The sequence below is a fragment of the Aquarana catesbeiana genome, linkage group LG09 (genome assembly GCF_042186555.1).
Source record: "Aquarana catesbeiana isolate 2022-GZ linkage group LG09, ASM4218655v1, whole genome shotgun sequence".
NCBI lineage: Eukaryota > Metazoa > Chordata > Amphibia > Anura > Ranidae > Aquarana > Aquarana catesbeiana.
The window spans coordinates 57,240,744-57,267,781 of record NC_133332.1 but is presented as its reverse complement, the minus strand read 5'-3'; the positions used below and the strand labels follow the sequence as shown (position 1 = coordinate 57,267,781).

General features: G+C 42.6%; 1 protein-coding gene across 4 annotated transcripts in view; it reads right to left on the bottom strand.

The window, feature by feature from the left end:
• Positions 1 to 213: 213 nt before the first annotated feature.
• LOC141107671 (cytochrome P450 2C44-like) overlaps positions 214 to 27,038 on the bottom strand; it is a 129,657-nt gene continuing 102,832 nt past the window's right edge. For all 4 annotated transcript variants that reach the window (XM_073598572.1, XM_073598570.1, XM_073598573.1 and 1 more), the window contains 5 exons: positions 20,104 to 20,280; positions 10,991 to 11,138; positions 7,602 to 7,789; positions 4,298 to 4,439; positions 214 to 658 (listed from right to left, as the gene is read on the bottom strand). In XM_073598572.1, coding sequence (XP_073454673.1) covers positions 459 to 658; positions 4,298 to 4,439; positions 7,602 to 7,789; positions 10,991 to 11,138; positions 20,104 to 20,280 — 855 coding nt within the window. In that variant the 3' untranslated portion in view covers positions 214 to 458. The remainder of the gene's footprint in view (positions 659 to 4,297; positions 4,440 to 7,601; positions 7,790 to 10,990; positions 11,139 to 20,103; positions 20,281 to 27,038) is intronic.

Here is a 27,038-nt window from a genome sequence, read left to right as displayed (position 1 = left end):
CTGATTGGTTGCTATGCAGAGCTGCACCAGATTGTTCACTGTCCAGTTTTAGTAAATCAACCCCAATGCAACTATGTAAATAAGTTCAGCCTGAGTTGTTTGATGATTTAATATCTGCCGCAGATTTACTGCTTACAATGCTAATAAAATGCAACTATGTAAGGCTAGCTGAGATGCAGGTCCATTATAACAATCATGAATAAGCAGCTAAAATAATTTTCCAAGCTCATATTTATTTTTTTTCATCACCAAGCAATGATGTCCCAGTTAGTCTTTATTGTTACAGATCAGTGCTACTGATGTAAACCAACCGCAAGATCAACATTTTATACTAATCAGAAGGGCTACATACAATATGCCCTTGCCCTACAATTTCTCTTTTACTTTCATTTTTATAGCGTTTTATATTATATAACAATATAGATTGGGCGTTCCAAACGCTAAAATATGAGGATTCTTTAAGCTCCGCCTTCTAATGTGCGAGGAATGAAGATGATCTTGCGGGCTGGTGGGATGTTTTCAATGCCACTTTCTGTAGGGGAGATGTCGAGAACTTTGGGGTCCACCACTGACTTCAGGGTAAACTTTTGCAGGATAATGGTGAAGAAAAGGAAAAGCTGCATGCGCACCATACTCTCCGCAATGCAGCCTCTTTTTCCTACAATAATAAAAGCATATAAAATAAGATGACACAGCTAAATACACAGATAAAACAAATATAAAGGAGCAAATTTACCTGCCAAAAGATTTGTATTTCTGTTTGTTAAGTTCTGAGATTTACACAGCTCTGCCACACAGCACAGTCACATATAGCAGGGCAGGAGACCTGATTTTTATTTGCATAAGTATCATCATCAGGGGGATAATCAGGGGCATATCCCCCTGATGACACGTGATCCCTGTGTCGAAGACGCGTAGGGGAGGGGCCAGGACAGAGAGACTGACACGCACTTTACACCAGCGCTGTCCCAGCACAGCCTACCGCACCAAACATCCAGTGATTTTGCACAGAAAGCCGTTATAGTATGGTGCACTGACGCACCAGTGCCATGTGAGTACCCCGGTGTGGGGAGCGTTTTCTTTTAATAAAAGTATTTTGACTATATTACACTATATAGTTTCCTTTTCATTCATATGTATGGAGCCACATTGTTTGCAGCTGGAGGAGTGCAGCAGACACTGAGACTGAGCCCAGGGGTGGCTCCAAAGCGTATTTGGACTCAGGGTAGCAGCTGAGTCACACGCTCTGAGGTGAGCACATTAGCTTAAGGGGGTCACGAAGGTGCACTGGAGCATGTTTTGCAGCACTCAGGATATCTTTGGCATGATGTTGGATTGTTGTCACAGCTGAACACCACCTGCACACATTGTTTTATTATCACTGCTGGACATTATTTGCACGCACTATTTAGAGTGCTAAAGAGAACTTTTTTCATTATTTATTATTTATTAATTTATTCATTTAGACAAGCAGGATACTTTATATTGAGCACTAAGCACTTTTTATGTTGATTAAGATACTATGTATGGTGTAACAAGCACTAATAAGCACTAATTTATGGTGTAATAAGCACTTGGTTTTTTCACACCTTGTTTATTTATTCAACATTCATATTATTTGTATTTAATACTATTGCACTAGTAAGCACAGAGTTGGTTAATATTAATTTTGTTTTTGGGGTCACCCAAGCGCAGCGCATAACTTGTAAATTTATCCCATGCACATTATATGAAGCGTGATTAGTGCATGCAGCTGGAGGTAGCACAAGCAAGGCATAAGATCATTGTGGCTCACAGAATTTTTCCAATTTGCTTATCAAACTCTTCAAAACTGGCATTTGGCACTGGGACAAATTTTAACTCTTCATTAACACTTGTGAAACATCAGTCTAACGCCAATACTAAAGCATTTTAATGCGTGTCTAACGCCCATACTAACGCTATAGGAGCTTTTAGTAAGCGTTAGAAATTTAGTCAAGTGTGAACAAGCCCTTAGGCATGCACATTGCTCCAGTCTGCATAGAAAAATATACGGTAACTCACAACTGCCTGGTTTCCCAAACTATGTAATTCCTTATTAATTACACAAATCTACAAGTAGGTAGATATTCACACTGGTGATTCTCATGATTTCATCATGCCTAAGCATAAATAACAACTATCTAATGATAACACCATCTGATTGGCTGCAAAAATTGGAGTGCCAATTTGGTAGATATACATCTAAATGGTATAATCAATGGAAGCGATTTACTAAAGGAAATTAGGTTGTTTACTTTGCAAAGGAAGTTGCACTTTGCAAGAGAATTATCTACAGAGCTTAGTGTGGGTAGGGTGCATCGGTGGCAAGAATACACTCAAAGGCCGAGGGGGATGAAACCAGTATCCAACATACAAGCAGGCCCAGCGAGAAGGCACAGCCGACTGGAGCCACTTACAAACAGTAGCCAAGGATCTAGGTCCTGGAATGATGGCAACAGCTTCTGCGGAGAGGAGTGGGAATGCAGCTATAAATAGACCCTGTCAGGCCTAAGATGGCTGCCAAAGTCATGTGTGGTGCCTGCGTCCAATCAGACAGCTGTCTCCCTGTGACCACAGGAAGTCATAGAGGATCTGAGCTCCTCACGACTTCCTTCCCCTTCTTCATTGCCACTTTGGTAGAGCACCAACTACAGCGGGGGATACAAACAGCACCTGCCTACATTAGTATATGAGGTGAAGCTTTACTGACTTCCATCATGCTATCATGTGCAAGCAAAAATGCAGGGTTTTATTTATCTTCTTTGCATGTGATTGGGTAGTCTTTGCAAAATGAAATTTCACCATATTCAATAAACACTGAGAAAAATTTCCTTGCACAGTGAACAGGTTTTTGCCTTTAGTAAATCAGCCCCATAGTCCACCTAAGAAATGCAGAGATATCTTTCAAGATAATGAAACGTAATGAGGTAAGATGGCTGTCATAGCGATCTTGACCTTTTTGGCAAATACCAATACATTTTTGCACGTTTCTTTGTTGCTGCTTTGAGGAACTAGGCCTCCCTTTGCGTGACTTTGCGACCCACTCTTTTCGCATCAGTGCTGCCACCGCTGCTTCTGGTATGGGTTTCTCCGATACGGAACTCCCGCGTTTGGGTAGGTGGGAATCGTCTCATTTTTCTTTGTACATCCGCCCACACCTGTTATTTTAACTTTCAGATCGTTACCCGGCTCTGATCTGGATCGTTGGAGATTCCTTCAATTACTGGGCCGCTCGTCGGTCAGAAGTTCGGAGCTACGGAAAGAATTTGGGTTTTACCTATGATCTTGCCAGGATCCGCTGGCTTGTGCTCCGTGGGTTACACTGGCCTCAAGTCCTTCCAGAGTGTTTGCGCCTTCGTTCCCATGTGTCTGGTCCCATCATCTTTATTCTGAGGGAATGATGTGGGTTATACACATTCTGTGGACTGAATCTCCACTATCAAGCGAGACATTGCTCAGTGCTATGCAGTCTATACCAATTTGGTGCTCATCTGGTCTGAAATTGTGCCTCGCTTGCTATGGGCCAGGAAAATACCTGGCCCCCGTTTGGAACGCTTCCGTCGCAAGGTTAACGCCCAGGTCACTAAGTTTGTTCGGCAGATTGGGGGGTTCGTATTCTGACACAAGGATAAGGATTTGGAGGGTGCTAATGATGATCTGTTGAGACCGGATGGCGTTCACCTTAATGACATCGGGTTGGACATCTTGAACCTTGGCCTGCAGCGTGGTGTGGAACTGGTGCTGGCTACAGTGGGGCGCTCATCAGCTATCCACTGATGTGCAGATGGCAGTTTCTTGACCTTGCCAGCATTTAAAGTTGCTGTAATGAGCTATGTCCTTGATGAAAATATTGGAAGTAGGCTGTCTGTCCAGCACTTATGGTAAGGACAGGCCCCCCCCCCCCCCCCTTTTGGAATTGAGTGCTCACAGTACGACTGACTGACACTGGTTAAATTCGTTCACATGTTATGTGTTGGAATTTAATAAAGCTGTGGCCTTGTCCTTTCCAACCTAATGGTTGTAAGTGTTTTATTTAATGGGGTGAAAGGGCAAGTATGGTGGGGGATTTGATCCGATTGTGTTACATTTCATTTGTACCTAGGCCCATTGCGCCTTAGCAGTCAAGCCTCTGTATTGCACTGATTTGTACACTAGCATAAAAAAATAACCTCCCTCCCTGCTTCTTTCTAGGAAACTAGGAAGTCCAAAGATATAATTCTGAGTGATTCTGGGACTGAAAAAGTTCCTAGCTAAACATATTACAACAATTTATTACCTGCAGCAAACGGTAGAAATGCATTATTTTTATGAAATTTGCCATTTTCATCCAAGAAATGTTTTATGTTGAATTCTTCAGGAGTTTCAAAATGCGTGGGATCCCGTAATGCCGTGGTCAACATGGGAAGCACATTGGTTGACTGTAAATTAATTAAACAGGTATTTGAAAGTGAGATGATAATACAAAATGTTGCTGTCAAACTTAATGTTAATGTAATACAGATCTGTTCTGTGCCTTATCACCACTGCCACTAACACTATAATATTATAGCAAATTAAAACATTAAAGAGGAAGTAAACGCTGTAGTTTTTTTTCCCCCTTTTTTCTTCCCTGGAAAATAAAGGCATAATGCATCGCATATTAGCACATTATGTGACACTTACCTGCAAACGAAGCCTGCGTCATCCACGCTGCACGACGTCAGGTCATGGCACACGTTCCTGAAGAAACGGCACGGGCGGACGTTCCTTCAGAGCGCATGCGCCGTTGACATAATCTGCGCAGTATACAGTAAATATCACCTAAACGGCGCACATTTAGGAAATATTTACTGTACCTATAGGTAAGCCTTATTATAGGCTTACCTGTAGGTACAAATAATACAGGGAGGTTTACAATCTCTTTAAGGGGAATTAAAGTATTTCCAATTACTTTTTAGATACACCTAAAAGAGATCAGCTTAATGTGAATATCTTATATTTTAAAACACCTTCTGTCAATGTATTGTATGGTTGGTAATGTTATATGTACGTATATGGGGGCAGCCATATTTTGTAATATTTATGTATTTTCTTTTTTCTCCTTTTTGGTGTTATGCAATGTTTTTCCACAAATTCTCATATATATAAAATGTATTTTTCATTTATTTTCTCCTTGCACGTGATTAGGTAGTCTTTGCAAAGTGAATTTTCACCATATTCATCAAGCTAAAGCAAAATCCCCATGCCAAATGATCAGTTTGCTTGCCTTTAGTAAATCAACCCTTATGAATCTAATGAAAGCAATGCACTCCATGTGTGGTTAATAAATTATCTCAACAACTTTTTAGCAATTATGGAGTTTAATTGCACTGACTAAAATACCCATCCTCCTATGGATGATCTAAAAATAGCTGCATTTATTGCAATGCCGAAAAACAAGGAAAAGCAATCATTTCAAATTTAAATGAGATGTCAAATATTTAATGTGATGTAAACACTGCACTAATAACTAATAACTAGGGCTGCAACTAACGATTATTTTCATAATCGACTAGTTGGCCGATTATTGTTTTGATTAATCGATGAATCGGTTAATAACCTTAAAAAGAAGTGTGGTGTAATATTTCGTTAATATGTAAAGTTTAAAAAAAGGCAATTTATTCCTAAATATCTTTATATGCAGGGGCAAATATAAATAACCAACTATATGGTTAGGGAGTAAATTCTTTAATCCTCTCTGAGAATAACAGACAGAAGAGATATACTCTATATACTATTAAAGGTTGAATCTGGTAAATATCATCAGACTCAGATCAATTTTTTTTTATTTAAAGAAAAAAAAAAATTCTAGACTGTTTTGCAGATTTTCAAACAGAACTGTAATATTACATGCTTTTCTGCAGCTTCTCCATTGAAGTATATTGAACCAAAAAAGCACCGTTTTGCATTGAAAAAGGTCCTTGACCCTTTCCAAATACACAGCAGCTAAAAAAAGCATAGATGTGAACATTAAATGAACTGTAGTGCATTTCTGCAAAAAGCACCAAAAAACACATGGGTGGGAACCAGGCCTAAGACATTTAGTAACATAATGGAGTTAAAAAAAAATTCAAAATTAGCCCTTCGTTTTTTTACTGTGCAACAGTGAAAGTAATATTTACAGTAGAGATTATTTGCTCTTTTTATACTATGTAGGGCTAATTTTAGCTTTTTAACCCCATTATGTTACTGGCCGATTAATTGATTATGAAAATAGTAATCGATTAATTTTATAATCGATTAGTTGTTGATTAATCGATTAGTTGTTTCGGCCCTACTAATAACAAATATATGCACTCATATTGGAAGAGAAACCAAAATATTAACTATTAAAAATGTCCTTCCATTTATCTATTCTGCCTAATCTGTATAAAAAGAAAGTCTCCCTTTCACAGAGCTGCAGGATCAAGTGACCAGACCGGAACGGATTAAAATAAGGGTAAGTACATCATGTTTTTTTATACTGGCTCTACAGGTTAAGTAGGAGGAGGGGGGAGGGAACATTTTTAAGAATAATTATAATTAGGCTTTTCTTTTGCTTTAATGAATATACACCTTTCTTTCCCTTTTAACATTTATAAGTGATTTTTTTTTTTTGCTCATAATGCATATTCTGCTTTAAAGTCTAACTCCATCCAAAATACAATTTTATTTTGGATGAAATGGAGAAGGGTGAAATCTTCTGTAAGGTTTTAAATTGTGCCTTTGTCCTTATTGGAAAGATGTCTCCTCACTTTCTGTCAGGAGTTTGTCAAGAGATGGCTAAAGGGGGCAAAAAGGCAAAACAAAAACACAATTTAAAGAGAAGGTCCAGGCTCCTTCAAAAAAAATTAAAAGTCAGCAGCTACAAATACTGTAGCTGCTGACTTTTAATATTAGGACACTTACCTGTCCATTAATCCAGCGGTGTCCTTACCCGTGCTGCCGCCACCATCTCCATTAGAGGAAACAAGCAGTGAAACCTTGCGGCATCACAGCTGGTTCCCTACTGTGCATATGCGATGCAGGCTGCTCTCTGTGAATGGGCCGGCTGAAGGGGAAGGAGGAGGGGGTGGAAATTCCGGCTGAGTTTGCCGTGGCAATCTCAGCCGGAAGTGGGAGTGGGACCTGTCAGAACCAGGTACCTGCAACCCCCCAAAAGGTGCCCAATGTGGCAGCCGAGGGGGGTAGACAAGCTGAGCTTCCCCCTTTGGTTGGAACTTTGCTTTAAGTAGAAAAGTGTAGAATGGGAATTTCTGGCAACTTCATTGTGGCTTTTGGCTTTCTATGACAACTGAGCTCCTCAACTTCTTGCATGGGCATCAGTGGAAGTGAGGGTACATCTCTCCAATGGGGACACAGACAGAAATTGCAGCTCTGTCCTACTCTATCCAAAAAAAAAAATGGCTGGAAATGGTTGTCAGTTTTGTTGAAAACCCTCTAAGGATTTTCAAACCCAGAAATTTAGAGATGGAATAATAAAATTTGAATGTGATTGAGTTCTAGGCCAGTGGACTGTAGGCCTTTATTTGAGTTTCTTCTGAATTATTTATGAGCAGTCCTCATAAATAACATTCACTTACCTTAGGAATGTAGTAACCATGGAAAGAAATATCTCTGTTGGTAGCTCTGGAAAAACCCATTGGAAAGATGTCACTGTACCTCTGAATCTCATGAACAAGAGCATTCATTAATGGCATCTTGCCCTGATACTCTGCTTTAGGTTCTCGGCCTTGGCCAATCACTCGGTCAATTTCTTCATGAAGCTTATCTATTAAGTATGCAGAGAAAAACAATAGAAGTAAGGAATTTTCATTTTTCATTCGCCCTCTTTACTGAGCAGCTTCACATGTGGTACAGTATTTGATAATATGGTGTTCAGATAAGCAGAAATTGTTACTTCTTTTTTGGGTCTTTCATAGTAGTCTTAAACCAAGATAGGAAGATAACATACTCTTCCTGCTTGACTATAGCAAGTTGATGTTTTGCTTTTTTATTTAAGCTACTATTGTAACTAGATTAAATTAGTTCTACATATTTTTTTTGTGGAGAATTCATTAAATGATGCACAGTACAGACTTGCACCTTTTGGTAAATTTTCCATGGGGATAAATGGAGGCCAGTGAGATAAAAGCAACAAGTGATACAAAGCAAGTGATCAAAAAAACAAAAACAAACTTCAAGACAACAGCACATAGGAGTTGATTTACTAATGATCAATAGAGTGTGCACTTTGCAAGTGCATTTGCGCCACAGCTTAGTAAATGAGATGAAGCATCAATTTCCAAAGAATACCTAAATACGTACAAGAAAAAAAAAACAGCATATTTGCTTGCACATGATTGAATGATGGGCGTCAGCAGAGCTTCCCCTCATTTACTAAGCTCTGGAACAACTGCACTTGCAAAGTACACATTCTATTTGCCTTTAGTAAATCAACCCCATAGATCTCTAATATTATACAAAAGTACATTGTAGAACAGAAATCCTTTGATTTTAGAAAAGCCTTTCTTACAGAACCCATTTATTAGAAAATTGTATTGATACAACATATACTACATGTCATAACTAAAATAAACAGAAAACGTCTATCACCTCAGTGGCCAAGAACAGCAGGTGGTAGGCAGCCAAATGACCTCTTTGTCACTGTGACCCCATAGCACTAACATGAACTGTCTACCTAATCATAAATAAGCTAGATCGATAGGTTTGATTTATTAAAGGCAAACAGACTGATCACTTTGCAAGGGAATTATCCATAGAGATAAGTGAATGAGGTGAAGTTCTTCTGACTTCCATCATCCAATCATGTGGTGTTTATTTTTTAATTACGAAATTTGGTTGGACTTTTGTTTTCCAGGCACTAAATCAAATAAAGACAGAAGTCCTATTTTTTTTATAAAAGGTATTGTAAGAGGTGAGGACTACTTAGCAAGAAAGGAGGTTCTATTCAATTTGGTATACACACACATACAAACATATTGGGCGCTAGACTGCTACCTCTCCATCTGGATGAAGTATCCCCAGCTGGAACAGGATATGTTGCCAAGGAATAACACTAATCGGGGCAGCCTCAAAGTGACCACTGGGATGGTAGGAAAATGACATGAGAACATAAAACCAGCAGGCGCTCCTGAAGAAGCACATGAATCTTATCTATGGATAAAAGTTGTATACAGGGCTGATAGCAAGATGAATTCAAGAGCCCAATAACAGCAAAGGCCAGGTGTCCAATGACAAGTCAAACGTTTATTCCAAACGAGTTAAAAACATGAAAAACATGACTGGATATTAAGCAGCATTACCAGCGGTTGACCAGGCACGGCCCTATGGCAGGAGGAATGTGCCGGGGGGACTCAGATGGAAAAGGAGATCCTGCTTGGGAGGCCGCCCACCGTCACAGAAGAGCAGAGGGACTCACATCACCGGAGGTCAGCTGATGCAACATCGGAATGCTGGAGAAACCAGGAAGTTGAGCCGGTTGCCAGGACTACATGTCTCAGGGCACGCCTCTTTATCAAATCCTCCCAACCAGGATCTCCTTTTCCATCTGCCCCCCCCAGCATAATCAAGGATCTCTTTTTCCCTCTTGGTCCCCTGGTACATTTCTCCTGCTGTAGGTCTGTGCCTGGTCAATCACTGGTAATGCTGCTTAATATGCAGTCATGTTTTTAACTGGTTTGGAATAAACGTGACTTTTTATTGGACACCTGGCCATTGGTGTTATTGGGCTCTGGAATTCATCTTGCTATCAGCCCTGTATACAACTTTCATTCATAGACAGGATTTATGTGGTTCTTCAGGAGCGCATGCTGGTGTTTTGTTCTTATGTCCATTTAGTTTCGAAATCCTTTTTATGGCAAAACCACTAAAAATGTTAGGTTTCAGTATGAAGAAGAATCCTCAGTTTGTCTTAGTCTTTTGATTTCAGGGCTGTTTTCTGTAAGGACTATTCAATTTGTGCCCTTGGGCCTTCACTTTGCCCAGCTAGTACTAAGGGCTTATGTACACTATTAGCAATTGTTTGCGTCTAGGCTTCTATGCTTCTGCCTACAAGTCAACGAGTTCAAAAGCAACTCAAAGGAGCTCAGTGCAACTTAGAAGCAGTTTCATAAACTTCAGAAGTAAGGCCCCATTCACACCTGAGCAATTTTCTGCTTGAGGTTTGTAGCTGTAAAATGCTCAACAACCCAAATCCCATTCATTTCAAAGGCCCCTGATAACATCTGAGTGTTCTGTCATCTGAAGCAAAATGCCCGTCACTCAAAAAAGTACATGAGCTTCTTTTTGACAGATTAAAAGTGTTTTTTGGCCCCATAGACTTCAATAGAAATGCATGACTTGAGCATTTTACAAGCATTTTCTGCTCAAACAGCAGCTCTCCACTGCTAATTTCCTCTTCCTAGTGCTTTCTATTGGCTAAACAAAAATGCCTGAAGCTGTAAAACGCTTGTAATACACTTCTAAAATGCTTTAAAAATGCTTGTAAAAAGCTGCAAAAGCGCTATAAAAAAATGCCTGAAAAACAGCAGTAAATCGTTACATTCAGGTGTGAATGAAGCCTAAATTTTTACAACTTGGAAGTAGCTTGAAACAACTTCTTAAGCAAATGAAATCCAAACCAAAGCAACTCAAATGTGGGCCAAGAGGGATTATTTTCTTAGATTATTATTAGGCTGTTTACTTTGCAATGGAATTTTCCCTTAACTTAGAGAACATGTTAAAATTGACTTTGCATATGATACCCAATCATGTGCAAGTAAATTTAAAAAAAAAAACAAAACAAGATTTTCTCTTGCACGTTTCCATGATGAAAACCAGCAGAGCCTCATCACATTCACTAAACTAATATAAAATTTCCCTTGTATAGTGAGCAGCCTGTTTGCCTTTAGTAAATGAACCACAACGTATCTCAGAAGCACTTGAAAGAATGATGCGTTGACTCTTATTAATAGAACACCATGCATTGTACCTTGTAGCTCAGGATGCTTTATCAGTATTAAGTATCCAAAGTTTACAGTGACTGCAGTACTTTCCGTCCCTCCTAAGAACATATCAAAGATTGACGCTTTCAGGTTTCTAATGGTAAATGGAGTTTTTACACCAACATTCTTTTCCTCCTGTAAAGAAAAGCAGAGAGCGGGGAATGGAGAGAAAGAACGAGAGCGTTTTAGAACTAAAATGTTTACCATATTGTGCTGCCATTTTAAAATTCAGACAGTGCTAGGTCAGATTAGGACAATGATACCACTGTGAAAGGATATTATATTATAGTTATACTCCTGTGCCCTAGGGGAGATAGAAGAAGTTTTGTTGGAAAATTATAACATTTTGTCCCAATCCAACTCTTCAGGAGAGATGTTAATTTCCAACATGCTTAGTTTATAAGAAGTGATGATATTAGAGTGATTTGTGTTGCCAAAGTTTGTTTGCCTATACTACAGGTTACAGTGAAGAACATCTGGCCCTCGCAGAAACCCATAAGGGGATACTAATATAAGGATGGGCTGGCTGTACAGAAAAAAAATGCAGGTAATTAATAGGGGCAATGGGAACAACTGCATAGCTCCCAACTGCCAATGACTTTGTGGGGCTATCCCTGATTTGGTCCCTCTGTCCCCCTTTCGACCACATTTGTCCCTCATTTTGGTCTGATCTATATAGTTGTATACAAAATGCACTTTTTATCTTTCAAAAAGTGTTTCCCAGTGCTAAACCTTTCATCCAATTTCTAGTATAATGGAATAGTAGTGGTAAAAAAAGAAAAAAATCACTTGTGGGTTGAACTAATCATTTTTTAAAAATACTTTTCCTATAAGGGGACGTGGCAGGGGGTGTATCCTATGCCTGCATACTTTTGCTAATAAGTGCCCCTCATTCCCATCTCAAAAAGTTGGGAGGTATGGATTATGTACTTATGGTCGTGGCTAGTGTGTTCTCTGTGTTATGTGTTCAGTGAGTTAAAGTAGATGGAAACACGACTTGAATGTCATTAGTTTGTATTTTATTAAAAAAAATGTTGTACTATTTTTTATCCTTTATTGATTTCCTGCAGCCTCTTTTTCAGCACCTTTATGTCTACATGCATGCACTCCAGCAACTGTTGCATGTCATTTCTCAGGGTGGGTTATCTGATACTGAAAACAGTGGACCATGCCTGCAAAATGTGCATTGGCATAGCCCCTTATAGTCTTCATCAGAAACCCGTGTGACAATAAGAGAGAACAACAGGAAGTGCTTGAGCAAGGCAAAATCACCTGATATTATCTTAAAGCGGGAGTCCCGCGAAAAAAATTTTTTTAGATGTCAGCAGCTGCAAATACTGCAGCTGCTGACTTTTAAAATAAGGTCACTCACCTGTCCCGGGGTCCAGCGATGTCGGCACCTGAGAACGAACCGTCCCTCGATCCTCGGGTGCTGCCGCCGCCATTCTCAGTGAGGGAATCAGGAAGTAAAGTGTTGCGGCTTCACTTCCCGATTCCCTACTGCGCAGGCGCGAGTCGTGCTGCGCTTTCTCAATGGTCCCCGCTATCTCCTGGGACCTGTGTCTTTCCCAGGAGACAGCGGGGGAGTGCGGGAGGGAGTGTGACTCCCATGGGAGTCTATTCCCGGAAGTGGGTGCAGATACCTGTCTTAGACAGGTATCTGCACCCCCCTCCCCCCTGAAAGGTGCCAACTGTGACACTGGAGGGGGGGAGGAATCCGATGAGCGGAAGTTCCACTTTTGGGTGGAACTCCGCTTTAATGAATGTTGCAGATTTAGGCCAAAAATTACTTTAAAAATGCAGTTTATATGAGATTTTAGTGCTTGGGGTTACATATGCTTAAAGCAGAGTTCCAGCCAAAAGTGGAACTTCCACTCATTTGATTTCTCCCCCCCTCCAGTGCCATATTTGGCACCTTTCGCGGGGGAGCAGATACCTTTTTCTGATAGGTATCCTGTCCCACTTCCGGAAGACCGGGCCGCGGCTATATACGTCAGCAGCTCGATTCCCCTCCGCCTCCCTCCTCTTCTGCCGGCCAGTGAAAAAGTGCAGCGCACTTCGCCCATGCGCAGTAGGGGCCCGGCCGTGAACCTGAAAGGCTACACTGCTGGGTTCCCTTAGTAGCAATGGCCGCAGCAGCACCCGACCAACCGATTCAAAGATCGCCTGCGGTGCCCTCATCGCTGGACTCCAGGACAGGGAAGTGTCCTAATGTTAAAAGTCAGCAGCTACAGTATGTGTAGCTGCTGACTTTTAATTTTTAAAGGGGTGGGCGGACCTCCTCTTTAAGGGCTTGTTTACACTCGCTTCAAAATGTGGCATTGAACACCCTATTTCGTGCTCCGAGTGCCAATCAAAGCCCCTGTCACTAAATAAAATGGTAAGCTTACAGTTGTTTACACATTGCATTTGCTTTGCTTCACTTCAAAAATGATACCCCATGTTGCTTTCTTGCTGCTTCAAAATGTCTCCAAAGCCTCCATAAACGTCCAGGACAATGCTTGCTTACAGCACCTGCAGATTTGAGGGGCTTTTATTCAGCTTTAGCTTTGCTTTGTTTTGAAGGTATTGCAGGTATGAGATATTCCAGGATGCAGTGGGAAACCAATAAGGGAACCTGAAAGACATCATCAGCAGTCACTTCCTTTTCATGTGCGTATATTCTGGAATAGTCCAGTGCAGATGTCACATCTGGTGTGCAGCGAAGAACAGCAGGAAGGTGAGCGGGGTCCAGACCAAAGCGGAGCACCATGGTGTGCAACATGAGAAGGCTATAAGAGAAGGTGAGTGGCAGAGGGTCAGCAGAGCTGGGGGACTGGTGCAGGAGAAACAGTGCGGGAGTAATATAGCAGGATGTGAGAGAGAGAGGAGGATCAGCAAGCCAGAAGATCAGAAGTGCTGGCGGTTACTAATGAGCGGGATGGGGCGGGGGGGATCAGCAAAGCCTGGGATACTACTGACTGGGGCATCAGCAGAGCTGGGAGGACTTCTAAGCAGGGGATCTGTTGAACGAGGGTACTAATAAGCTGGGGATCTGCTGAACAAGGGTATCAAAGAGCTGGGGATCTGCTTAGTGGGGGTCCTACTGAGCTGGGGTCCCTCTCCTTTTGCATCTCGTGTCTGATTTAGCAGAGCTCAACCCCCATGGCATGCAATGCTACAAACACAGAAAAAATAAATACCAAAGCAGAACACAAATGGATAGCTAATCCATATAATTAAATGTGGATTTTCATACAGAGGAGTAATCTGATCTGAAACTGGTGACAAAAGCTGAAGATTGAATTTTGCAGCAATACGACAGCTGACACCATTCAGAATACTCTTAAAAGGTAGGTTTCAAATTTTTATACTTTGAGATGTTAAGTTTCACAGAAAATGTCATGCAGCAGTTCTCAGTGGTAATGGGGAGGTAAGTCATATGTATACTAATACAAGCGACTCACTTCTATGCCCTACTGCATTAGCTTTTAGCAAATGTCACACCCATATAAGTCTCTGGAAAAACTTTACATCACAGCTGTAGGAATATCCATGTTCACTAAAATACTGTATATCTAAAGCCAAAATTTTTTTTTATTTTTTTTGGCTAGAGCAGGGAAGTGTATTGTATTTCTGTCGGTGTCACAGAAATAAGGGAGAATCTCCTTATTTTTTCCTGGTTACCCCTGTCAGTGAAACAGAAAGTCATGAGTAATAGCTTACACCTGTCAGGAACGAATAAAGAGGAAAACCTCCAATGGGGAAATTTGTTCTACTGACAACTGTTCCTGAGAGGATTATCTTGAAGAGATTTCCTGTAACTTCCTGTTGTGTCTCTGTGACAGGAAGTGAAGAGAAATCTTCCAAATGGGATGCAGAGCAAAAACATGACAGTTTTTTAACAGCTTTGGCTTTCGATATATTTTAAGATCTGGTTCAAACTGATGCGATTTCAGATACAACTTGGGTCACACTGAATAGCGTGACAAAAGAGATTGCTTCCAGCGGTGCTTGCTCATATTAATGCAGCACAGCTGCGATGCGACTTTGAAGAAGGATCCTGTGCTACTTTGGTGAAATGCAGTGCAATTTTTTGGTCCATAGACTTCAAGTATAGCTAAAGGCTAAATGTTTTACATTTTGGATAGAGTGGAGAGGGATTCGAACATCTGTCAGTTTTTGCTGCTGTCTGTGTCCCTGTTAAGGAGATTCACCCTCTCTATTTGTCCTCTTTACTATAGGGGTGGGAGGTAATGAATTCCCTAATTTGCAGGTATTTACTCTCACTTCCTGTTTTGGCTATGGGACAGGAGGTGAAGGTAAATCTCCCCAATGGAACGAGGAGAGCAAAAATAAACCTTACAGGGGTTATACCCCTCCCTTACTCTATCCAAAATGAAAAAAAAAAAAAAGAAAATTGTATCCTACTTACTGTAAATTTCTTTTCCTGGTGCCTATTCATGGTAGCATACGCATGATAGTAGCCCCGCCTACTTCCGCCCACAGGATCAGTGCATAGCTATAAAAAGTTAACACCCACACAACAGCCCATTCTCAGTGGGTTCAGTATGCTGCCATGGATAGGCACCAGGAAAAGAAAATTACAGTAAGTTGAATACAATTTTCTGTTTTCCTGGTGCCTCCATGGCAGCATACGTATGCTTCCTGCCAAAGACAGGTGTAGTGAGGACTACTAAACCCATCAGTAGTGCTGAAAGAATGCACCATAATAGAACCGGATTGGCTCCCCTGCCTGCCATGTTGGCTGACATCTCAATATGGGATAGGCAATAATTCTTCTATGAGAAGCTGTCTTCAGATAAGGGTGAATGTCTTCCTGTTAGAAAACAAATTGAGCACCATCTGCGATATCCTCCCCATCTGCACATTTAAATCCCCAGGACAGTCTCTCGGAGCACACCCCCTTCTCAGGGGGACACCCCCCCAAAGCCTGCCCCAAAAATTACAACGCAGACAGAAATAGGACAACAGACAGCACCCAAATGCTCCCGCAACAAGTGCGTTTATCCGGCCACAATCATCGCAAGCCCCTTGGGCTTCCACAGGGAAAGGGAGGATAGAAGCCTGGGTGGCAGCCTTACCAATCTGATAAACCGCAGTCTGTAGCCAAAAGCTAGATTGGAGTGCAGCATCTTGTCAGTACAGAACCTGAACCCTAGACCATGGAGTTAGTTGATGGTCTGCTGAGTTGACTTGACATGAAGGAGCTAGAAATCAAAGCATCAGTACAGGATCCATCATGAAATACAAAAGAGTAAAGTAAAGGCTGAGAGATAAACTTTCTATCCCGACCACATCCAACCAAGAGACGCAAACTTCCTTTGGGTGAACTGGATGCAGATCAAGGAACTGAATAAGGATGTCCTGTTTGAGGAGACAGATAGAAACTAACCGGAGAAAAATGGAGAACTGGTCTCTAATAACCTTGTCTTACGGTAAACCTGTGAAAGGTTCCATACCAGACAAGGTCACCAGCTTTAAACAGTCACCTCCTCAAGTGAAGGCTATGAGTAAGCTACTTAAGATCCCACAAAGTCACATGGGCAGCAATATTAAGAGCCAAATGATAACCTAGGCCCAGCTGCAGGAGAGGACTTGTCCAGCGAATAAACTTTTTGGGAGAAAGTCCTGAGGCTTACACCAAGATAAGCAATCACCATATGTCTAGCAATAAATTTAACATGAAGTAGTAGACTGATATCAAGGGTGTCTAGGTCTCTTCCCCAAAATGGTCCACTGTCTGTGACGTCTTTCCATTGTGATTCCTTAAAACAGGAATTTTTTATTGCTGTCTGTATTCCTGTTAAAGAGATTCACCCTATTTGTCCTGTTTACCATGGGGGGGGGGGGGGGGCATTTTCCCTATTTTGCATGGATATACTGTGACTTCCTGTTTTGGCTATGAGACAGGAAGTGAAGATAAATCTCCCCAATGGAACAAGGAGGGCAAAAATAAACCTGAAAAAAAAGTTCTGCCTATAGTTCTACTTTCAATGGCATGCATCTACGTCAAATTTGCATCTACATGCATTCTTTGATTAGTCTTTCTGTGTGATTTATTCTGGTTGTTAGGAGCTGGCTCCCACGACTATCCCTGTATCCCTAACTAAACGTACAGTACATTTATCCCTTGCACTGTGTGTGTGGGGGAGGTGAAACACTGCAATGGCAGATTTTGCCTAATTCCTGAAGGTCAAATTTAAGGCCCAACTCTGGGCTTCCCCCATGGGTGGCTACCCTTCCCCTAGAACAGGGATATGCAATTAGCGGACCTCTAGCTGTTGCAAAACTGCAAGTCCCATCATGCCTCTGGGTGTCATGCTTGTGGCTGTCAGAGTCTTGCTATGCCTCATGGGACTTGTAGTTCTGCAACAGCTGGAGGTCCACTAAATGCATATTCCTGCCCTAGAAGATCACCAACACTGTATTTTATGCTTTTTTTATTTTTATAAAGTATACCTACCTTTTTTGCCGGTGACATGACACATATGGTCAACTCCAGTAGTGGCCAGTCTTCTGAGATGCAGAGGAGCGCTGATGTAAAGGTTTAATATTTCTTTCAATCAGCTAGGAGACTGTTTGAAAAAAATGAACAGATTCTCCCATGCACACATGCAAGGTGGATGGAGGAATCTACCCAGGTGTGCCACCGTATTCTGACAGCGGGGACTCTTCCTCTCTCAGAATACACTGATCAGCAAAAGCAACCCGCTGGCTGCATTAAGGTGATCAACAAAAGTTTTCCAACATCTCGGTTCAACAGAAGTGGATTGTTAATGGGACTAGTCATAGATGGATCGAAATTCGGCTTGTCTTTGCTGAACTAACAGAATTTTGATCCATCTAACTTTCAGCATTGTTCTCTGCATGAAAACATTGCATGAAGTGTACCACAATGATGTCGCTCAGTACGAGGGGTCATGATGCCCTTCATTCATAGCATGTCCTCGGTCTTGACTGGGGACATTTTGCATAAAAAATAAATACTGCATGAGTACACTATGAATGAAGGGCACCATGGCAATGCCACCCAGTGATGCTTAGTGCCAATCCATCCAGAAGACTGAAGCAAAAAAGGAGTACTGTGGTGGAATACTTCAAACTAAAGGTAAGTACTACAGCCTCAGCTGCTTTTGCTTCTGTTACCTGGCTGTTTATTATAAAATTAACCACTTAAGGACCAGCCTCATTTTGGATTCTAGGTGTTTACATGTTTAGAACAGGTTTTTCTGCTAGAAAATTACTTAGAACCCCCAAACATTATATATGATTTTTCTTCTAACACCCTAGAGAATAAAATGGCGGTCATTGCAATACTTTTTTTTGCACCATATTTTGCGGTACAGAGGAGGTCTAAGGCTAGAATTATTGCTCACGCTCTACCGGTCGCGGCGATACCTCACATGTGTGGTTTGACCACCGTTTTCATATGCGGGCGCTACTCGCGTATGCGTTCGCTTCTGCGCAAGCTCGTCGGGACAGGGGGGGGTTTTAAAAAATTTTTTTTTTATTTTTATTATTTATTTTACAATATTTTATTTATTTTTACACTGTTTTTAAAAAAAAAAAAAATGGTGTCACTTTTATTCCTATTACAAGGAATGTAAACATCCCTTGTAATAGGAAAAAGCATGGCAGGACCTCTTAAATATGAGATCTTGGGTCAAAAAGACCTCAGATCTCATATTTACACTAAAATGCAATAAAAAAAAAAAAAAAGTCATTTAGAAAAATGACATTTGAAAAAATGTGCCTTTAAGAGGCGTGGACGGAAGTGACATTTTGACGTCGCTTCTGCCCAGCAGTGTCATGGAGACGAGTGAGCGCCATCTTAGCCTCACTCGTCTCCAGACACACCACAGGGAAGGACGCGATCGCCTCCACCGCTACCGACGGCTCCGGTAAGCGGCGGAGGGCACCGGATCGCGGCGGGAGGGGGGGGGGGCCCCTCTCCCGCCACCGATAAAAGTGATCTCGCGGCGAATCCGCCGCAGGGACCACTTTTATCTGAAAGCCGGCCGCCGCACGAAAACGGGGATACCGGGGTTATGGCAGCTAGCTGCTGCCATAACAACGATATCCCCGTTCAAAGTTTGGACGTACATCGTCGTGCGGCAGTCTTGAAGTGGTTAAAGGGTAACTCCACTTTTGTGGGAAAAAAAAATAGCAAATAAAGAAAAAATAATATAGCACGTATAATTGTGACACTAATCATATTGTAATTGAATGTTATAAAAAATTACCTTTTATTTTCAATCTGCAGCCAATGTAATTTTCTGAGAATGCATTGCAATATGGCTACCTGGAGTTGTTCTATACACAGAGTGTGTACTGACCACTCCCCAGAAACATAATTTCCTCCTTGTGTGATTGGCTCACTAATTTTCCCAGAAGTCTGCCTAAGATACAAGTCAGATTTTAGGCATCCCCTGCAACAAAAATTTAATTTTTGGAATGATACTTTCAATAGGAACACGCCTAAGTGCCGGTTCACACAGGGGCAACACGACTTGCAGGTCGACTCACCGAGGCGACCTGCACACAACTTCAGCGGCGACTTGCAAAACGACTTCTGTATAGAAGTCAATGCAAGTCGCCTGAAGTCGCCCCAAAAATACCACAGGAACCTTTTTCTAAGTCGGAGCGACTTGCGTCGCTCCTATTAGAACAGTTCCGTAGTACAGAACGGGACGCAACTTGTCAGGCGGCTAAGTCGCCTGACAAGTCGCCCCTGTGTGAACCGGGGCTAAAGGGATGGAGACCCAGCAGATTTCCTCATTAGTGCTTTCCAGCTGCACACCTGACAGTTAATTATGAAACCACTCCCATTAGACCCACTCAGAACAGAGGCACAGAAAAACACAGAGGGATTTCTTCAGAATAACAAAAAGGTAGGAATATGCAACAAAGGTAATTAATCCTTGCAATGTACATAGATCACCCAGAGGGGAATTTTTTTTTCCTCAACAAAAGTGGAGTTACGCTTTAAATACCAATATCACTAAATATAAAGCAGCACTCAGAATGAGTGAAACAGCATATAAATGCTGTTTTTGTTTGGCATGAATCTACAGTATCCATACAGGTGTTGTCTGACCTGTTTTATCCTGATGAGAAAACAGTCAATATAGTCTCGAGGACAGGCCGGATCCAGAGTTTCCTGGTGAAATTCAATGCTCTTCATCAATTCATTCTCAAGAGGCTCAAGAAAGGTAAAAATTTTTCTGTGCGGTCCTGGTAAACATTTCATAAGTGTTGGGAAAAATTCATACAGCTGTCAAGAGAGTTATAACACGAGTCAGTTAGGTAGCAGAACAAAAATCATACTTATTCCAGAAATTATGATACAGTTAATGCCAAAAGTTTTTTTCTTTTTGGTTTAGGATGAAATGCAGATCGGTTCTAAAAATATTTGTACTTAGCACACTAGAATCAAGCCATAAAAACTCTAAACTCAGCAGCTGGAACTGATCTTCCATCCTCAGCAGAACCGGATCAACTCTACATTCAAAACTAGCGCTTGCCAACAATACTGCCAAAGAAGTCCAGAAAGTGTACTCCAAAATGTAAATCGACGTATGTCCTGTGGAGAGGTGACCACATTTCACGGCGTGGCATGCTGATTGCACACCTGTGGGCTGGGTTCATAAACATCCCAGGGATAGAGCTCCCACTCGGAGACAGCTCCACCCAGGCAGACGGGAAGTCTCGCTGAGGAGTCAGGAGGTCTCCACCCTACAGACAGGATGTCTGTGTATGAGTGTCAGGAGGACACCCATGTTCTTTAGGAGAGAGACTGCAGGTAGCAGTTTGAACCCCAGGTAAGCCAGGAGAGAGCTTGACCCAAGCATACAGGTCTGAGGAACAGACCTATGGCCTAGGGGTGAGGCCTGAAGCAGCTGTGTTGTAAGTAAGCCAGGAGGCTGAATAACCATGATGCAATTATGGTGGAACCCCCTTGCGAGCGAAATTTGTTTGATTTGAACTTTTTGCTTCTTCTAAATAAAAGTGGGCTGCCATGCCCTTGAAAATACAGTCTGGACTGACACATGTTTCCTCGAATCACAAACACCACTTGATCTGACACACCCCAGTATCTTACAGTCCCAATAAAGTGCATAAATGCAAGTTCATAAACCTCTCTTGCTTCTTAAATTTCTTCATATTCCACATGATGGAACACCAGTTTTGCATGATGGTCTTGCCTTTTTCTTGGTGACAGTCTCCATAAAAACAGAAAAAGATATAGTGTAGTATGTTTCCTCACTAATCTGCCAATAAAATAGTACTATATGTGCTCACATTATAATTGGGTGTCAAAATGTTTTCTATATAATTCACTTGTGTTGTCTTTTCCTATATACTCTTACCCTCCACCATCATATGAAAGCCTTCAGTGTAACCCTCTTGTTTTTTCTTCTTAGTATGTTCTCCCAATTGTGTCTCCCCCTGGGAATGTTTCTCCTCTTCCACTCTAGTGTGAGCGTGAAAATTGCTCAAAAAAGCAAAAGCATAATATAGTTTGATATCGCTTTAAATATCCAAAACCTGTTCAGATATTTCACTACTCATATTCAGGTATAGATTAAAGTGCGTAATTCATATGCCAACCGAAACACCTAATGTCACTTTATTATAATGTGAGCACTTATAGTATTATTATTCTAATGGTAGATTTGTGAGGAAACATACTGCACTATATAGTTTTCAGTTTTTTTTAGAGATTGACACCAAGAAAAAGGTGAGATCATCATGCAAAACTGGTGTTCCATCATGTGAAATATAAAGAAATTTAAGAAGCAAGAGATGTTTGAGAACTTGCATTTATTTTATTGGGACATAAGAGACATTGATTTACATTTTGGAGTACACTTTATGGACTTCTTTTGGGGGTATTGTTGGTTTTGAATGTAGAGGAATGGTGCCAAAGCTGGCCATAGATAGATGGATGGAAATGTGGCTGGTTCAGCAGCGACCAGCGAAAGCACCACCCATCTGTTGCTATATTTGGCTGACCCTGCTCGAAAAAGATTGATCTAGCAATCACCTTCTGTGGAACAGGAATGTTGAAAAAATTTGCCAATCAGTGTATTCTGACATTGGAGGGGTTCTGTTGTCAAAATATAATGGCACAGTGGGGATGATTAATAAATGGGCAGCCTAAGGCCCCAAACACAGGAATAGATTTTTTGCAGATTTTTGTCTTCAGATTTACCAAAACCATATAATATGAGGTCAAACCCTGTACACACGGTCGGACATTGATCGGACATTTCAACAACAAAATCCATGGATTTTTTCCGACGGATGTTGGCTCAAACTTGTCTTGCATACACACGGTCACACAAAGTTGTCAGAAAATCCGATGGTCTTGAACGTGGTGACCTAAAACACGTACGTTGGGACTATAAACGGGGCAGTAGCCAATAGCTTTCGTCTCTTAATTTATTCTGAGCATGCATGGCGCTTTGTGCGTCGGATTTGTATACACACGATCGGAATTTCCGACAACGGATTTTGTTGTCGGAAAATTTTATAGCCTGCTCTCAAACTTTGTGTGTCGGAAATTCCGATGGAAAATGCGTATGCGTGATGGAGCCTACACACGGTCGGAATTTCCGACAACAAGGTCCTATCACACATTTTCCGTCGGAAAATCTGACCGTGTGTACAGGGCATAAGAGTTTCAATTTGTATGCAATCAGGCAGGCCTTTGCACTACATGGTTTTGGTAAATCTGAAGACAAAAATCTGCAGAAAATCTAATAGGGTGTATGGGGTTTGACTCTGTGTCTTTTTTAGAAGATTTCTTGGAAAAAATCTCCCCAACTTGACAACTGTCACTTGCAAGATTTCCCACTCCTCTTGCTTCATTGACAAATTTGACATTTTGAATTCCTTATCACTTTCTGTCTCAGTAATAGTGGTCACAAGAAAATAGAAAAAGGTGAATCTCCCCAGTGGGGATACAGATAATAATGAAAATCTTGTAAAAAGACAGCTAGGATCAAATCCAAACCTCAAAATGTCAAGGAGGTCATATTGTAAAAGTGGTCAAAAAGCATGAAATCAATGGGGCCACGGGGAACCCTATCTTATAGTCACAAGTTTGATGGCAGATGTTGGCTCTCTCTTTACATGGTCAGTTACATCAACATTAGTCATCTAAACCTCTGGAATCAAGGCCACATTCACACTTAAGTGTGAGTGTTTATAGGCAAATTTTTTTACTTTTTCCTGCATATTTTTGCATATTTATTTTCGGGCGTATTCAGGCTAAAGTGTTTTTTGTTTCAGCCAATGGAAAGCTAGTTATTAGGGTACATGCACATTGGACGTGAATAACAACTGCTCCGGAAAAAGAAAGCGCTTGACGCTGGTAAACATGTGTACTGCGTTTGCCCGCATCAAGTACTAGGGTGGCCACTGAAATGAAAAAAAGACCCAAGAGCTAAACACGCCTTTACACACGTTTACATGCATATTGGTGTTTTTCTGTCAAAACACTCCTCTCCTAAAAGTGATTTTTCTGCAATCAGGAGAGGAGTATTTTACTGCCTCTAAAATCTGCTGCTCCTAATCTCTGGTAAAAGCTCTGTGTTCCGGGCACAGAGGGGGAGATTTACTAAAACTGGTGCAAACAGAATCTGGTACAGCTGTGCATAGTTACCAATCAGCTTGTAACTTCTAGCTTGTTGAATTAAGCTTTAACAATAAAACCTGGAAGCTGATTGGTTGATATGTACAGCTACACCAGAATCTATGTGCAGCAGTTTTAGTAGATCTCCCCCATAGGCTTTTTTTGAGTTGAGTTTAGGGGCTTTGGTAAAAATGCTCCTAAACGTGAGTTTAAGATCAGCAGTGTGCATGAGGCCTAAGGCCCCTTTCACACTTATACGACTTCAAAGTCGCACGATTTTACCGCGATTTCGCAGCCGCGATTTTGGAGCAGTACTACTTTGTACGACTTTGCCACAACTTTGGCATTAATAAATGAAAACATACAGTAGTTGGTATAAATCATGAGGGGGAACTCCACGCCAAGTTTTAAATAAAAAACTGGCATTGGTTCCCCCCCAGGGGCATACCAGGCCCTTAGGTCTGGTATGGATTGTAAGGGGAACCCCCTACGCCGAAAAATCGGCGTGGGGGTCCCCCCAAAATCCATACCAGACCCTTATCCGAGCACGCAGCCCGGCCGGTCATGAATGGGGGTGGGGACGAGCGAGCGCCCCCCCCCCCCCCCCGTACCAGACCGCATGCCTTGAACATGGGGGTTGGGTGCTTTGGGGCATGGGTGGCACCCTGCGGGGCCCCCCACCCCAAAGCACCTTGTCCCCTTGTTGATGAGGACAAGGGCCTCTTCCCGACAACCCTAGCCGTTGGTTGTCGGGGTCTGCGGGCGGGGGGGCTTATCGGAATCCGGGTGCCCCCTTTAATAAGGGGGCCCCCAGATCCCGGCCCCCCACCCTATGTGAACGAGTATGGGGTACATCGTACCCCTACCCATTCACCTAGGGAAAAAAGTGTCAATAAAAAACACAGTACACAGGTTTTTAAAGTCATTTATTAGGCAGCTCCGGGGTCTTCTTCCAACTTCAGGGGTCTTCTTCCGACTTCGGGGGTCCTCTTCCGACTTCGGGGGTCTCTCCGGCGTCTTCTCCCAGTGTCCGCATCTTCTGCCTGTTCCACCGCTATCTTCTGCCGCTCTTTTGCCAGCGTTGGCCTGGACTTCTGGATCGTCTTTTTCCCTCTTCTCTTCCAGAGATGTTGACACGATGCTCTCTCCACCTGGAATGGTCTCTGAGCACTCCGCAACGGACTTATATAGGCTGTGACCCCACCCCCTTATGCCGTCACAGTCCCTGGGCATGCTGGGACTGTGACGGTTTAGGGGGCGTGGTCACAGGTGATGACCACGCCCCTTTATGACGGCACAGTCCCATCATGCCCCGGGACAGTGTCCTCATAAGGGGGCGGGTCACCGCCTATATAAGTCCATTGCAGAGCGCTCAGAGACCATTCCAGCCGGAGAGAGCGTTGTGTCAATATTGGAAGAAAAGAAGGAGGCAGAAGGCAGAAGTCCAGGCCACCACTAGCAATTGAGCTGCAGAAGATAGCGGAGGAGCCGGCAGAAGATCAGGACACCGGGAGGAGATGCCGGAGAGACCCCCGAAGTCGGAAGAAGACCCCGGAGCTGCCTAATAAATGACTTTAAAAACCTGTGTAGTGTGTTTTTTTTATTGACACTTTTTTCCTAGGTGAATGGGTAGGGGTACGATGTACCCCATACTCATTCACTGAGGGTGGGGGGCCAGGATCTGGGGGCCCCCCTATTAAAGGGGGCTCCCGGATTCCGATAAGCCCCCTGCCCGCAGACCTCGACAACCAACGGCCAGGGTTGTCGGGAAGAGGCCCTTGTCCTCATCAACATGGGGACAAGGTGCTTTGGGGTGGGGGGGCCCCGCAGGGCGCCCCCCATGCCCCAAAGCACCCACCCCCCCATGTTGAGGGCATGCACCTGGTACGGTCCAGGAGGGGGGGGGGGGGGTGCTCGCTCGTCCCCACCTCCATTCCTGACCGGCCGGGCTGCGTGCTCGGATAAGGGTCTGGTATGGATTTTGGGGGGGACCCCACGCCGATTTTTTGGCGTAGGGGGTTCCCCTTAAGATTCATACCAGACCTAAGGGCCTGGTATGCCCCTGGGGGGGAACCCACGCCGTTTTTTGATTCATACAGACAGCTGTCAGCACTGCCTGTCACTCATCGCGAAAGGAAAAAAAAGTTTTCCTTTCCCGATCAGCGAACCAGGCTTGTGCTTACAAAGTCATACTTAAAGTCGTGCCAATATGAATGGTAGTCATTGAAAATCATGGAGAATGACTTTTCATACGATTTTGCAGTACAAAATCGTGGAACAAGTCGTATAAGTGTGAAAGGGGCCTAAGGAGGAGGAGATGGTTGTTTGGACTTGAAACATGTTTATTTTTAGGCATTTTTTAGGCACTCCCAAAAAATTGGCTCATATACCTTTCTGAGCTTCAGACAACCAGCTACAAACACCTTAGAGCTCATATGTGAATAAGCACATTTTAAGACCATGGGATTTTGGCTGTTGAGCTTTTTGGATCTTTGAGCTTCAAGCTACAGAATACACAGATATGAATAAGGGGTTGGGGTCTGATGCTGGAAAGATTTATCTACAAACTGCGGCCTGGGGGCCAGATGCAGCCCTTTGCTTGCTTTTATCAAGCCCTTGGGACACTATTTTATCCACTGACACCAACAATAGGGCATAATTCCCCCCACGGACACCAATGAAGGGGCGACATTTCTCCTGACACCAACGATGGGGCACATTTTCGTCCCAGTGACACAAATGATAGGGTACAATTCCTCCCAATTACACCAGTGATGAAGTACAAATCTTCCCACTGGCACCAATGATGGGACACAATTACTTCAACTGAAATAAACGATGGGGCATTTTTTCCCCACTGACATCGGGACATTTTCTACTCCCAATGATCACAGTCCTGCCCCCATAAAGTCTGAAGGACAGTAAACTGGCCCTTAAGTTTGGAGATCTACTGAAGACCTGAAAGGGTTCCAATCCTTCTCAACTCTATCCAAATGTGAAAAAATAGCAATATAAAGTAATTACACACATTTTTAGAAGTACAGCTATTTCCAAATAAAGCACATAAACCCGTTTTTCCACAGGACCACATGTAGGAGGCCATTCCCCCCAATGTAACTTTTGTAGCCCAGCCAGCAGCACCTCTCTGTGCTGCAGCTGCATGGCCCCAGGCTCTGACAGGACCACTCATGGTTCTGTGATAACTCTCTCCCTGGGTGTAATGAGGCTGAAGGACTAGATTGAAGGGGAGAGAGCAGGAGCGCTTGTAGGCAGATTCAGTCTGCTTGCTTCACTGCAGGTGGTGCTCTTCCACAGCAACGCTTGTTAGAGAGCAAGTCAAGAGGAACAAGATTCCTCTATGGTTTCCTAGGTCACTGGGGAAGCTATCCCAT